The sequence below is a fragment of the Tasmannia lanceolata genome, unplaced genomic scaffold, assembly GCF_043159265.1.
Source record: "Tasmannia lanceolata isolate RefF3 unplaced genomic scaffold, GAP_Taslan_0.1 ptg000004l, whole genome shotgun sequence".
NCBI lineage: Eukaryota > Viridiplantae > Streptophyta > Magnoliopsida > Canellales > Winteraceae > Tasmannia > Tasmannia lanceolata.
Window position 1 is genome coordinate 12,303,122 of NW_027518681.1, and position 14,710 is coordinate 12,317,831.

Consider the following 14,710-nt stretch of genomic DNA (forward strand, 5'->3'; position numbering starts at 1 on the left):
ACTCCTGCCCTCTCAAGTCTCCCCGTCTCTCACAATTAACAGGTCCCACAAATATTCCATGGAATATTTTTTTTCATGTTGACCAAACATGGCCTAAATATACAAGATGACCAGCTCAGCTTATAACAGGTTGATGAGAAATGTTACAGCCTCTCTTAGTTATAAACTTTTCACATCTGTTGTTACTAGGTTGTTGAGACTTATAACACCCAGTGTATTAGCCTAAAATTGCTTCCCACAGTTGGTACAACTAATAATACCTCTTTCAATCTGAACCATCATCCCTGGGCACAACTATGGAAGTACCAATATAGTTTCAACCATTCATTTCCAGACCATGGATTAGCCAGTTAGAATCATCGGGATTTAAGCAATTTTTGGCCAGTAGGAATCTGCCTGATCAATCTCAAATACATGTGAGTTGCACTAAAACATGGTGAAAATGAGATGCAAAAGAACATACTTGATACTTCAACATGTAAAAGAATTGTAAAAGCACCAATAACAATGAAACAAAGAGACTTTATGGCCATGGTTCAACCATGAATTATTTTTTTTCATGGAATATTAGCTTACCAAGTGTTGAGAGGGGGCTATGGAGAGTAGGAGAAGGAGAGAATTGATAAACTAATATTCCATGGAAAAAACTTTCATAGCTGTCAAACATGGCCTATATTTCATAATACAGCGGAACAAGGATTACATCACAATCCTGGTAACTCATACTTTACTCTTTTGTACAGAAGGAATCAAAAAGGATATTGAGATCTATGCATCTCAAACCAATCCATACAGCAAAATAGCAGAATTCCTATTTCCGACGTGGGGATCGATCATTTCGCCAGTTCCTTTGACAGCAAATACCGAAAAGAAAAGTTGTGAGGCACCCATTCAATATTTTTTTGAGGCCTCCCTTGTTGACATTGTTGCAAGGTGTTTAGTAGAGTTACAGGCAGATGGTGTTGGATCACGTCCCCCACAGTCCTTGAACTCAAACTTGAATCCTTTGCAAAAGACTCTAAAATCTTTGGCAAAACAATCTTTTGTTCCTTGCTTATAGTGATGGTCACCTGAATGTACCCTTCTTTTGCCACTTCCAGCTCTTGGAACACTCTCTTGGCCGTGTATATGCGCACCTAAAGAACAAAAAGGCAGTACACAATGTAAGAACATACTTAAGTGCAGTAATTGCTGTGTCGAGGTGGAAATGGGTATAACTACAGTTAGCCTTAGCGCTTCTTATTTTTGGGTTCTGCAGAGTTACAAAAATTGAATTGTGTAAAGTATAATAGGTTTTTTTTTTTTTTTGAATGATGGTCGGGTTTTGGTTGATTCCAATTCACTTTTTAGCCAAAGCTCAACCCAACCCAAGTTGCCCCCCTGTTAAGTTCAGAAGCTCTAGTGGTACACATTAAAAGGTGGGTAGTCTCTCCAGGATTGATGTTTCAGTTGCTTATTCAATATACAGGTTGATTAGTTGGGTAGTTTGTAAGATTAGGCCATTTCAGCACATTCTCAGAACAAGACAAAATATGAAATAATATGAAAAGGGAAGATATGAAATAAGAAGCACATCAGTTTTAGAAGAGTACCACAGGATCAGAATAGCTCCCCGAACAAAGTGCAAAATGTAAAAGAGGTTCAGGATGCTCAATAGCATATGACTGCCAATCATCTCCAGATTTGAACTTCATCCTCTGGGAGAAGAATGTTCGGAGCCACTACAAGCAAAATAAGGCATCTTTGGCTCATTAAAATCATGCATTTACATTGTAAGTTCCCATAGAATACATTAATAAGATAACTCATCAGTCCAAAGATGAAATATCTCCACACAACATAACAAGTAAACTAACAAAAGGAGACATGCAGTTAATGACAACCAAGAGGCATCACTTGCAACAGAAAAAAGACCAAAGAGTACGAGGCAGAGTGCTTAGAGGGTGTTTGGATCGACGGAAAAATTATAGAAAAAAACTCAATGGAAAATAATATTCCATGGCAAAATCCAAGGTCTAGCAGGTTTGTAATTTTCCTTGAAAGCAGAGAAAACTTATTTTCCCATGTAAAAAAAATCAGTTTATGAAATGCTAGAAAATTTATTTTCCATTAGAAAAAATTTATGAATTTTTCCATGCCTCCAAACATCCCCTTAGTCTTCACAAGTCCTTCACTGGATGTGGGCATGTTCCATATTTGCTCTCATCATTCTTTCACCTTTGGTAGATGGCGGATACATAAACCAACATCCATATCAACATGTCTCATTACGAACAAGGATGCTGTCATTCTATAAACCATGTAAAATCGGCGCTAGTTGAGAAGAATATAGTAGTGAAGTGTGGGCACATCATGCAGGAACACATATGAAATGAAAAGATTCATGTGCAACTAGGTGAATATTCTTTGTTCTTAACTTCATATGCATTGAATATGGCCGCAAATACAGAAAGCAAACTATACCTGAATCACTTAGTATATCATGAACACAATCATCCAGCTGGCATAACTGGCTGACGAGGTACTAAAAATTTAGATAAACTCGAATAATAAGCTCAGACCAAAATGGGATTTGATGGATCTAGCCTTGGTAACCCGAGGCCGGCTGGGGTAGGAGTTCTTAGATATGAGAGGGGTGGCATTAAGTGGGCTTTTTCTAGCCCTATAAGGCTATAGGGATAACTGACTCTAATGAGGCGGAGCTAAGGGCGGTTCTTTAGGGCATTAGGGTCACAGAGAGGGTGTTGCATTCTTCAGTGGAGGCTAGCTCGATACGGGGTTTGTAGGCGCCGATTGGAGGTTTTGACTTTCTTCTCCATGCGATTTTGAGCTTCCTTTATTGTATCTTGTTATTTTTTATTTATGTATTGACCATATCGGTTGCCCCTTTGATATCTATTAATAAAATGCTTTACCATTCAAAACAAAAACAAAAAAAGGCACAGACCAAACTCCAAAGTGATTGCAATTGTTGAAGCTGAGGACTAATGTATTTAGTTTCTTTTGAATTTGTTTTCTTGTTTCTGCAGAAGGGGTGACACGTGAAGAAGTGCAAATTTCTTAGGAAGCAGATTCATTTTAATAAGCTCAGAACGACTTAATTTATGAAGTTGATATAAACCTAAAGAACTACCATCTATATACTTCCATCACAGGCTACAAGGTCAAAGCACATGCTTTAAAAAATCACTTTCTGCAGTCCACTAGATAATGGCACGCACAATGCACGAACACTATTCATGCAGAAAATACTTGCTTATATGACTAATTTTTGTGGCAAAAATAGTCCAGAGCTTAAAAAAGAAGATATCTAATAGCTATAAAGAAATTTACATCTATAAGGTATTTAATATGTATAGAGGAATTTACATGCATGAACTATTTAATATTTATAAAGAGATTTAAATCTATAATATACATTTATAAGGTTTTAAATAACCACAGGAGTCACCCAAGTTTTCTCATTATATACAGTATAGATTTACAATTATATGCTATATGATATTTAACAGCTATAAAGAAATTTATATGTCCAAGATATTGAATAGCTATAATCACATTTATAAGTTATAACATATTTAATACCAATCTCCTACATGCTCTAGCGGTAGAGGCAATAAGTACTCTGTTGCCATGAGGCATCGGGTTCAAGACTGGTAAAGAGAGTAAAGCCCTACAAAAAGTTATAAGATATTTAATAGATATAGATAAACTTACATGCTCCAAGATAAAGTTACATGTCCAACTACATGCTATAAGATATTTAACAGCTATAGAAAAACTTAAATGTCCAAGATATTTAATCACTATATACCAATTTACATTTGTAAGTTATTTAATAGTTAACAAAAAGGTTTTTAATAGCTATAGAGAAATTTACATGTTTAAGATATTTAGTAGGTAAAAAGAAATTTACATTTAAAAATTATTTAATAGTTAAAAAAAGCTTTACATTTATAATCATGGGGAACACACCTGTCCAGGACGCTGAGTACGACATCCTAAAATAGAACTCTGAATTGTGTCTGCACTAACAGTGCGACCTCCCACATTATATGCAGCCTGGAGTGGACAAGGGGAACAAATAAATTTTCCAATCCATACATCTATGAAAGTTTCTTCCTAAACAAAAACTAATGAAGCTGTGTGCACCTTGAGGAGTAACGACCCTCTTTTTAGATTGTTTTGTGGAATCCCATAGACCAAATACGCCTGCAGAAATGACATAAGGCAAAAGGGAGATGAACTGAGATAATTTGGAAACAAATGCAAAACGAGACAAAGAAGAGAGAACATTGGAATTAAGCTTTTTAAGAATCGATCATTACATGCATCACCAATGCATTGTGGATGTTGATCCAAAAAGCAAGCTTCTCCTCATTCTTCATTTCTCTTGAATCGACCTTTTCCAATCGCTGAATAAGTGACCTGCAAAACAACCACTTTGAGGATGAGATGCATATTCTGAAAGAATGTGCATGGAAGCTGGAATAAAGGTTTGCAAGGATGGAAGACAAAAGTCTATATAATAATCGCTGACATAGTTGTCCACCCGTGACTTGACTCATGACTTGATTTCTTAATTTTTTGACTCATGACTCGTAAGAGTTTTTGACAAGAACAAAAATTTAGTTGAAAAAAATATAATTATATATCAAAAGATGAAGCATGTAAAAAATATAACCCAATAGCACATAGATAAAGCACTAAGCCAAAAATATAAATGACTATATGCTTATAACTTGCATGCAAAAAAATAATTAAGTTCTAAGTTCCAAATTTTTTTTTCTTTTTTCAATAAAGCACAGCCCAGCGACTCGACTAGTAAGAGTCTTATTTTTTTGAGTCGACTCGCAGCGACTCATTCGAGTCACCAGACGACTCGGACGAGTCTTCAACAGAGGCTAGTCACCCATGGAACTCGTCTCGAAAGCCCAGCGACTCGACTCGACTCGACTCGGTAGTTGACTCATACGAGTCGTAAGAGTTTGACAACTATGCTCGCTAAGGTAACATGGAAGTGTTCAACAAAGTAAATGATAAATTCATACACTACCAATACCGAACACAATTGCGAATCACAGAACTTACTTGAAATTTTGTAGCATGTGTTCAACATCACTAAGCCTTTGGCTATCCCTACAAATGCAAAGAACTTCTACCATTCCACTGTAAGGCCCACTGAACTCTCTTAGCCCTTCAACTTGTAGAGGGTTCTCCAACTGTGCATCAAAAGAAGATTCTTTCCTGCAGTGAGGGCTCCACATATCACCCCGATTCTGTGAAGAAAATTCGCTTGTTGAAGACAAGGATGAGCTTGGAGAAGAAGAGAGGGCATGATGCACCAGAGGGGGTTCTGCAAGTTTGCAATATATAGCGGCTATGCATTTAATCACATCTTCGGAAAGTCTATTGGGTGTCTCCGGAACATGATCAGCAATTCGGGTACCAAGATGATCGGCTAGACTGATCACGTTTGTTGTAGCACTCTGTGCATGCTGCGGATTAGCCATCATAGGGAACCCTTAAACACTCACTCATTTTTTGGTAGTAAAATGATTTATCTATCACATATTAATTAACTTAAGAAAATCCAATTACCTCCAGCAAAGATAAAGGTTGTGAATGGCATGCTCGTACAGCTTTAGTTAGTTTCTCCATTGACGGAGAAGTTCTAGCTGAGCAAACCGAAGGTTGTGATAGTGAGGAATGGCTACGGTGAACACCTTGATTTTTAAGCTTATTGGCAATCCCAATGTTACCAGTATTTTTCATTGAGTTGGCATTTGGAGTTGGGTGCAACATAAGCTGACTGGTTTGAACTCTTGGATTTTCTCTCTTTGATGTGTGATCAAGTCCATCAACTTTTTGAAACAGCACTGCCTTGGAGATCGAAGGTGATCTTAATCTTTCATCGATGGTTGATAGAGATAAAGCTGAAACTCGTTGGTCGAATGCTTTCCGATACAGTGACAGAAGATATTGTTCCAAATACGTGACTTCCAATTCCAAAACTGCAATCTCCTTGATCAATTCTTTGGCAGGCTGACATTACAGAAAAGTGATATTAACTAATGAAGTGAAAGTGGCTAAAGAAGTGCAATCAAGCAATGAATAAGACAAAATCTGAGCCTATGTGGCTGCTCTCTCATGCAACAAGCGCTCTGCGAAATGCCTTTTGCGATGGTCCCTAGCAAATCCCATATATATAGACAACTTCACAGACCCTATTTGTAATCAGTTTACATGTTGTATTGATAGTATAACCCACGGAATCAAAATTGGGAGGTGAGAGCTACCTTGGGCATTGAATTTTCATTTGAAGTATAATGGGAGGAAGATCTATATCCCATTGCCTTTTCTAGAGCCCGGCGTACTGCAAACTGATCCTGTAGATGTCTTTCAAGGTGTAAAATCTGCATAAAACATTAAATATAATGAGGAATAATAACAAAGGCCATCTTTACAACAGGTTGAAGTGTAAAAGAATCCCACAGTAGGCACCTAAAATAATCATTATGATTGCTAATTAGGCCACTCCACTCATGTCCTCAGCCATTTTCTTTTTACAATAGAAAGCATTGTAAAAGGAAATGGGCTAAAAGCCTAAAACTGTTTGAAATTCTGAGATGTTCTTGGGTTCGAGCTTAGAATATCTTTTCCAGAGTGATGGTATGTTAATCAGTTCTAGAACAATGTCAGTCAGAAAAAGGCTACCGCCTATAAAGTGTTTGAATCTCTCATCTTCAGTTGTTTATCAGTGTAAGTATTTTCAGTAATTATTTTATTGATATAAGAATGGAAATATTATCATTCAGCAATTATTTTATTCATATAAGAATGGAAATATTATCATTTACATGGTAAATGCTTGTAAATAGAGGAGGGAATATGCACTTCTCACAGCACTGTATTCACATGTACTTCGAGTTTCCAGTACTATGGCCTCGATTATGGCCAAGCATTTTGTCTTATTCTTGAGACGGAAAATAAAAGAACAGGTCTATATACTGTTCTAAAGTAAAAATGACCTTTCATTCATTTTGACAGTATCTCTGTGGGGATTGAATATAAGGAAGAAATCCTAGTTGGTGGATAAGGAGGATTATTGAAATTGTCAGAACTTCAACTCATAAGTATACGGATTTTATGTATTTATAAACATATCAGATATCTGTCAGACATAAAAATAAAAAGTTATAAAAGGCCCACTAATTGTGTTCTAACGTCAGATGAAAAATTGAAAAATAGCCTGGAAAGATAATAAATCTTCTTCATTCTTTGTCTTCAGATAGCTATAATTTCGGTTGCACACCTCTTGCTTCAAAGAACTCTGGAGTGCAGCTGTAGGGGATTGATTCTTCTTGACGTCGATACTGTCCTTGGCTTTGCTCATATCCTTGCAACCAACACAATTCTAAAATCAAATACTTCTGAAATGTTAGCAAGATAATTCAGAAGAAGATTACTTCCAAATAACATTTCCATGTTACGACTTGAATGCTTACTCCAAAAAAAATGTAGTTTTGAAAAACAAAAACCCAAATAATGAAGACCAGATTGCTAGAAGTATTAAACAATTCCCTTAATGAAAAGGGATGAGCTGAGGCCCTGTTTGGATTGCAGTTCGAACAGGTTTAGAAAAGAAAAACTTTTCCATAATTTCTAGCTTTCCCAATTACACATGAAAAAAAAAGTAACTTAAAGCAACACAATTCAATTTTTATCAATAGATACCTTCAATTTATAATGATATCCCTCTAAATTAAGAAAAAAATTCAGCAAGAAATGTTTTTCTTTCAATCCAAACAGGGCCTAAATGTTGAACAGATGGAATGTAGGCTAAGTACCATCTATCATCTATGACTATCTTAGTCTTCCTCTGATGACTTACATAGATTCCAGGATTGAATCGCACAAAGGAATGCAGCTATCAAATTAATATCAACAACAAGCAATAAATTCACATCTTTAGGATCACAAAAGAAGCCAGAACTAAACACATTATCTATTCAATGCGTTACCAATCCAAAATAAAAATCAACCATTAGTGATGCAGAACCTACTAAAGAAAAAAACAAACAAACAGGAATCTTACCAGCTTCAGATGATGAAGAGCATGAGGGGATGTACCCATTCCATCTCCACAGACTCTCTTATCAGGGTAACTGCCATTACAAAACAAAGATGAGGAATCTCAAGAGCACAGAAAGAACATAATGACAGATCAAATTACCCTCTATGTTTCATTCAAGCACAAACAAGATGAGACCCTATTGTATGTATGGCTTCCCAAATTAATGGTGTTCTATGGCACCCAAAACGCATGATTAAAGAATCAAAAGACCCACTTCAGAGTTCTTTCTAATACCCATCATAGACATAGTGGAACTACGAAAAAAAACACCCGTTATGTAACGAGATTGGTTACCTCTTAGAGCGCTTGTGTCTTGAACAAATTTCCTCAGAACTCAGTGGTTTTAAAGAAGAATCTTGGCATTTCTTACTCACCTCAAATCCCATTGATGAAAATAATCTAAGACAGCTGAAATTTCAGCAAACTTTTCATCAGAGACCTAATAGTGTAAAGATAAATGCAGAAACAGAGCTCTTAAAAGAAGCAACTTAAAAAAGAAATAGAAAAAAGATTACCCACCCGAATGGGCTGTAGAAAAGACCAAACTAAACCCGCGAATTCAATGTGAAGCTGGGGCTCAGATGTCTCCAACTCTCATCAAAATCCCATTTTTTAATGTTCCTTGCAGTAACCAAAGCCACCCCACCAGCAAATGATAGTTAGGTCTAAGACCAGTGTGAAACAAACAGCACTAAAAAGCAGGGAGTTCTATATATAGCACTTCAGAAGGTCATTTGACTGTGATATATTTGACTGGTCCCTTCTAAAAAGTCTCTTCTTTCCAATGCATTTTGTACTAAATGGAAAAATCAATTTGGCACATTTAATGGGTATGGTCATGCCCCCTAATGTCCAAAGGCAGTTTTCAGTCACATTCAAGAGAGAATGTGGGAGAAAATAGTATATCAGTATATCTAGTGAAAAGTTTCATAGCCAATCCCTACATTCTCTAGCTGAAAAACAAGTGGAGTTTGTGGCTGGCTATTTTGCTACCCACAATTTAGTTTCTCGTACTAGCTAAGATCCCCAAGATACCCCCACAAGTCCACAACTATATTAGGCCAAAACAGTTCATTAACCATTAACTTATTTTGATAGATATTTGACAATGGCATGTACCCGTTTAATCGTTTATTGCACTCAACTAGGTCATTTAATCTACACATATATGCTTTCTAACTAGACCCAATACTGTATCAATACAAAGATAAAGTACCTTTTGTACTGAGGTCAAATCTGTGAGGTAGTATGCTAATACACATGGTACATAAGTATAAATTTCATCATGGACTCTTATAACACTAATGCTAGGTACTTCATCATGAATTACAAGTGGGTTTTGTCTTATCCGCCAAAAAGGCACTAAGATATCGAAAACCTACCCCTTCCAGGCATTCGTGTAGCAAATTCTTGTTTGAGTCTGAGTTTTGTTCTATCAAGTCAATTAAAAACTATTTTGACTCTGTTAATCATTCTCACTCTAATCAACTAATTTTTACCTTGGTCGGTTTTTAAACACTGCTTTTGTTTTCCCATTGTCTCATATACGCGCTTATGTGAGTATCCATTTACTTTATGTAGATAATGTTGGTAATTAAGCATTAGATATTTACATTACATGTTAGTTAATGGTGCTCTATGTTTCAACCCTGTGGCAATGGGCTCAACCGCACCTCATCGAAAAGAAGTATAATATCTACGTTAACAGCCCTATCCATTGGAAAATATCATTAGATAGTTACTTAGAGAGGTAATTTAGCATTGGTGGCAAGTGGGTTTTGTCTAAAATGTCAATAAAACTTAAAAGAGAAACCCCCTCAAAAGGGCTGAAAGAGGGGATGTTAAGGGGACATTGGATGCTAAAGGAAATGGGTTTTGGGGGATTTCTCATAGGATGCTTGGTATTTGGGGGATTTCTCTTGGCCAATCTCTTCTAAGGACTTGAAGATACCCGGCTTGTCCTCTATGTCAAAGGAAGCTACTATTTGTCACAGAATCATGAATAAAATAAGGAGATGGGCTTGACCTTTTGCAAGATCGATACAAAAGTAGACGTGGGTGTGGTTGTGGTAAGATGGTTAGGTCCCCTCTTTTTTGTCGTGATAGATACATCCTTAGAAAAAGTTACCTTTTACAGGGACAGTTTTTTAAAGGTTTATCGGAGAATGCATAAAGGACAGAAATACAGAATACTCAATCAAATTAGATGATTGTGTAGGCTATTAGAGGCTCTCTAGAGTAGGAACTGACATGGTGGAGCTGGAAAATGTGCCATTTTATTGCCCGTGAACTCGTGATTCGTATTATGCCTCCACGAGACTTGTGTTGCAATTTCCGGGAATGCACTTTGTTTGGTTCTAATAGTAGGTTTGCAGCTTTCCTTGCAAAAACAAGGTAAATTTTGGAGAAAAATCCATGGAAAATGAGTTTACCAAACACTAGAAAATTCATTATCCGTGGGAAAAAGTCTGAAAAAAAATCACTACATCCAAAATCCAAACAAAGATATTAAGAGTGGTTAAATGACTAATTGGAACTTATACATATTTTCGAATTTTTTGCTCAAAATTTGAATAAATGATCTCTAAAATTTGAAGAAATGGTCCACAGAATTCGGTCGGTCTATGTCAAGATTGTTAACAATAGTAGGATTAGCTCAATTGAGTAGGATTGGCTTATAGTAAATTGACAACTATGAAAAACTATGGTACCTACGGCGATGTTTGGATGGCAGGAATTTTCTGAAAAAGTTCGGAAAGGAAAAAAATTTCTAAAATTTCCTACTTTTTTATAGGCGAAAAAAAAAGATTACTTGAACCAACCCTATTCAATTTTTATTTAGAGGGTCCTTATGATATCCCTCTAAATTAACCATAATCATATCATTTTCCTCTAAAATCGTAGAAAGAAAAAAAATTCCCTAGAAAATCTTTTCCATCGGAAATGTTTTTCTTGCAATCCAAAAACATGGGTCACTCTTTGTTGAAGATTGAAATTAGAAATTTGATTTTAAATTTTGATTTTAAGGGGTAGGCAAGGTGGGCTTTATCCATAGTTTGAATTTTGTGATTAAAAATATGAAATTTTTTATGTTTAAATTTTTCTTGAAGAGGTAGACAAGATGGTGATCTCTATGGTGGGAAAATGGAACTAGAAAATTAGTTATTCATTTACCCAAAAATATCATTCTTTAAGAGAAACTGACAAACATACCTGTCGATTCTCGAAAGTAATCTAAGTGGCTAATAATGTTTATTTAGTAGAAGCTTGCATAAAAAAGTATATCCCCACAGATGATCAACAGACTCCCATGCTAATTAGATATACCCACCATGTATAACTAAATTTTATCAGTATGAGATTAATAGAAATAACACTCTGTTTTAGGAATAAAATAAGAATAATGATGTTTATATGTTATGTAAGGTCAAACAATTAATAGCTAAAGTGATGCATGTTATTAAATGCAAATGATTGTCACAAGAAAGTTTATTAGGAAATTATTGGGTATAATGCTGTAAAATTATGGGGAGTGATAAATCGACTCCCAATGTGTCTTTCTCTCTCCTCTAGATTAGAGAGAGAAAGAGGAGAGAGATAGACACATGGGGAGTTGATTTATCCACTTGGGGAGTCGATTTATCACTGCCTAAAATTATTTATTGACTGTACATTGGTAAAAATGTTGGGTGTTGATATTTTAAAATAAATGTATTAACATTGTAACAGCTTAAAATATAATAAATACAATAGTTTACTTAAATTGGTATTAGTGATACACATCTGTGATACAATTAAATATGCTATAAAATGACCTTGTAACTATGTAACAAAAACAAAGATGCATTTATTAAGGTTTTGTAGCAATTTAGCTAAAACTTACAATAATTTTTTGTATAATTATTTGGGTCAATAAATTGCTAAGATCAAAGGAGGCATGATCTAAATTAATTTGATGATTGCTCAAATTTGACCCACATAAAAGATGTGATCAGATCATGGTTTTAAATTTCGACCGAATTTCGGATTTCGGTGGGGACCGAAACCGAAATTTTCCGAAATTCAATTTTTTGCCATTTAATTTCGGAATTTCCGAATTTCGGTCCGGAATTTGGAACCAAATTATCAAATTTCGGTCGAAATTCCGGTTTCCCGGAAGTCCAAAACCGGTACCGAAATCGAAATTTTAAACCTTGGATCAGATCATGAAGGTTGATCACAAAGTGAATAGTCCAAACTTATCTAAATCAAAAACCCATAAAAATATATTAATTGATGCTTCTCGATTTCCACTACCCATTTTCAAAATTCCCGGGAAAAAAAAAACCAAGTATCAAGAAACATTTTGGAAAGCTAAATCGTCAACGCCTCCCTACTAGAATATAACTTCGAAGAAGCAGCAGTTTTAAATTTTAAAAGCAGAAATGGGTGCGAATATAAAAACAGAAGGGGAGGGAGAGTGTGAATACTAAATCAAAGCTGGGCCAAATGCTTTTTCTTACATCGAATCTGGGACTCTTCTTTCTTGTCTGGATGTATTGTTGAGAAGGGCCTCGAGATGCTGAAGGATGAAAAATATTCGAGAGAAGTGTCGTTAGCTGCATCGTCCTCTTGGAGCGTGTAGATATCAAAAGGTGACAAGCGAACTTTCCAAAGGCATTTGGACAAGGGTCAAAGCCAATGATATAAAATCATACCAACGGGCATCTAACTTTGGGGGGAAATGTGTCCCCTCTCTCTCTCTCTCTCTCTCTCTCTCTCTGAAACAACTGAAAAGATTGAATTGGGCCCACCTATTTTGAACCTTAGTTAGAGGGCCCAAGCTACTTCATCTGAAGATTTCCAGCCGTCCGATCATTGAATTCGAATGTTGATCAGTGTTCAGTTTTCTTAACCATCTTCACTTCATTCGAAGATTTCCAACCGTGTGATCATTAGAATTTGAATGTGGTTCACTGCTCAGTTTTCATAACCATCCATTTACTAGCCATGTACTAGGTTTTGTTCTATACCTTCAATTTTCAGTTGATGTCATCTCTATGATTATTGATAGAAACTGCGAATTGAAGGGTAGGTCATATGGGTAGGTCTAATTTAGGCTTCTTAATGTCCTAAGGCCACGGTGCAAGTGGGCCATGTTTGGATCCACCTAAGCCCAGCCCATCTAAGAAAATTTTTCCTAAAGCTAGGCCCAGCTTCCCAGCCTAGTCAGGTATTGCAGGCCTTAAATTCACAAACTAAGGCCTGTAGCGGGCCTGTTTATTTCAAGCCCATCATGTGTACCAAGTCGATATATGTTTAGATCAAACCTGCGTAGGGCAGACTAGCATGCTCGGCCCATAAGTTGGAACTATACACTTCTGCCCCCTAATTAATAGACAAAATGTCCCTATATCTCATGCCAACTGGCAACTGCAGACGGGCCATGACCCAAGATTCTATGAAATAAATAATCCTAAACCTTTGATCTGTGCCCTTTGAACGGTTAAAAATAAAAAGTTGACTGCCCACATTCATCGAGAAAGTATCCATATGAGTTCACCTGCATGCTGTTAATATGAACCAAATCCTTCATTCTGAGTGCTCAACATGTAGATGTAGATGAAATAATGTGAAAATCACTCTATTTCAAACACTTTCTTAGCCGTCTATTTGGGAAGACATTGCTCGGACCGTTGGCATCATCCAATAATGCAATATTATAGCATGTCATTTCCATGATAGAATCTGCTAAGGCCCTGTTTGTTTAAGATTATGTCAACCTATTGTGAGTGCCAAACCGAAAATTACAGTTAATTTGAGTCCAATAATCGGTTTAGCCCTCACAATTGGGGCCTAAATGTGGTGTGCAGATTATGCTAGCATCATGCAGGTGGCCTGGCTTAAGCTTCTTAGCTTTTCTTGGTAACATAAACCATTTTCTGTTAATTATATTGAGTAATTAAAATTCCAATCATTTTAATGATTTTTATAAGAATCATTTAACAAAAATTCAAATCATCAGTGTATATCTTCCTTTTTTCTAATAACCAAAACTCAAATCATCATTAATAATCAAATTTCTAATCATGATTATTAGTAATCTTCCTTTTTTATCTGATCATCATTTTTACCTTTGCATCTCTGAAGTGCACTTTGCACTTTGGTTCCCTTTGTTAACGAAAGTTAAAAACTTTAGCAAAAGTGTTGGCGTGAAGGAGAAGGAGCCCAGCCCTTTCATTATACTCATTTGGTATTAGAAGTCCAATCACTTTTTTCTCCTCCTTTAAGACTACTTTCTGCTCTTTTTAAGTTGATTATATACAGATTCCTAAAGCTTTATGTAAACGGGAAGAGGGTAGGGGGAAGGTTGAGACAATAACATGAATTCACACGCCTGTGTTGCCTTTTCTGTGTTTTCCCCTGCTCTCTTTGCCTATGATACCTCAACACATCCCTGAAATTGCTCTCATACCCATCACTTTTTTTGGAGTTGTAATATGATGTCCCAACAAATTTTTCCATGGTAAACCTCTTTTTTTTAGCCTTGGAATGATATTTCCAGCCCTGTTGGTTCTCTTTCCTTGGAAACAA

The 14,710-nt window shown here is 36.1% G+C and overlaps 1 protein-coding gene across 3 annotated transcripts; it reads right to left on the reverse strand.

The window, feature by feature from the left end:
* Positions 1–502: 502 nt before the first annotated feature.
* Positions 503–8,831, reverse strand: LOC143875872 (uncharacterized). 3 transcript variants are annotated; one of them, XM_077377458.1, is made up of 12 exons: positions 8,657–8,831; positions 8,432–8,545; positions 8,099–8,168; positions 7,316–7,417; positions 6,300–6,416; positions 5,602–6,045; positions 5,092–5,489; positions 4,329–4,428; positions 4,153–4,212; positions 3,976–4,062; positions 1,593–1,721; positions 503–1,136 (listed from the first exon to the last, which is right to left on the reverse strand). In XM_077377458.1, exons 2-12 carry the CDS (start codon positions 8,521–8,523, stop codon positions 834–836), a joined length of 1,902 nt encoding a protein of 633 aa, XP_077233573.1. In that variant the 5' UTR covers positions 8,524–8,545; positions 8,657–8,831; the 3' UTR covers positions 503–833. The 3 variants fall into 3 exon arrangements, with proteins under 3 accessions (XP_077233573.1, XP_077233574.1, XP_077233572.1); XM_077377459.1 differs by having other exon boundaries at positions 5,092–5,498; positions 7,316–7,399; positions 8,657–8,830; XM_077377457.1 differs by having other exon boundaries at positions 5,092–5,498; positions 8,657–8,830.
* Between the last annotated feature and the right edge of the window lie 5,879 nt (positions 8,832–14,710).

Excerpts from the sequence above, each read along its gene's own strand:
- LOC143875872 (XM_077377457.1), bottom strand. The coding sequence starts at position 8,523 with ATGGGATTTGAGGTGAGTAAGAAATGCCAAGATTCTTCTTTAAAACCA. Across the intron at positions 7,418-8,098 it reads CTCTTCATCATCTGAAGCTG|AATTGTGTTGGTTGCAAGGA; the intron begins GTAAGATTCCTG and ends ATTTGATTTTAG. Across the intron at positions 4,429-5,091 it reads CACATGCTACAAAATTTCAA|GTCACTTATTCAGCGATTGG; the intron begins GTAAGTTCTGTG and ends GTTGTTTTGCAG.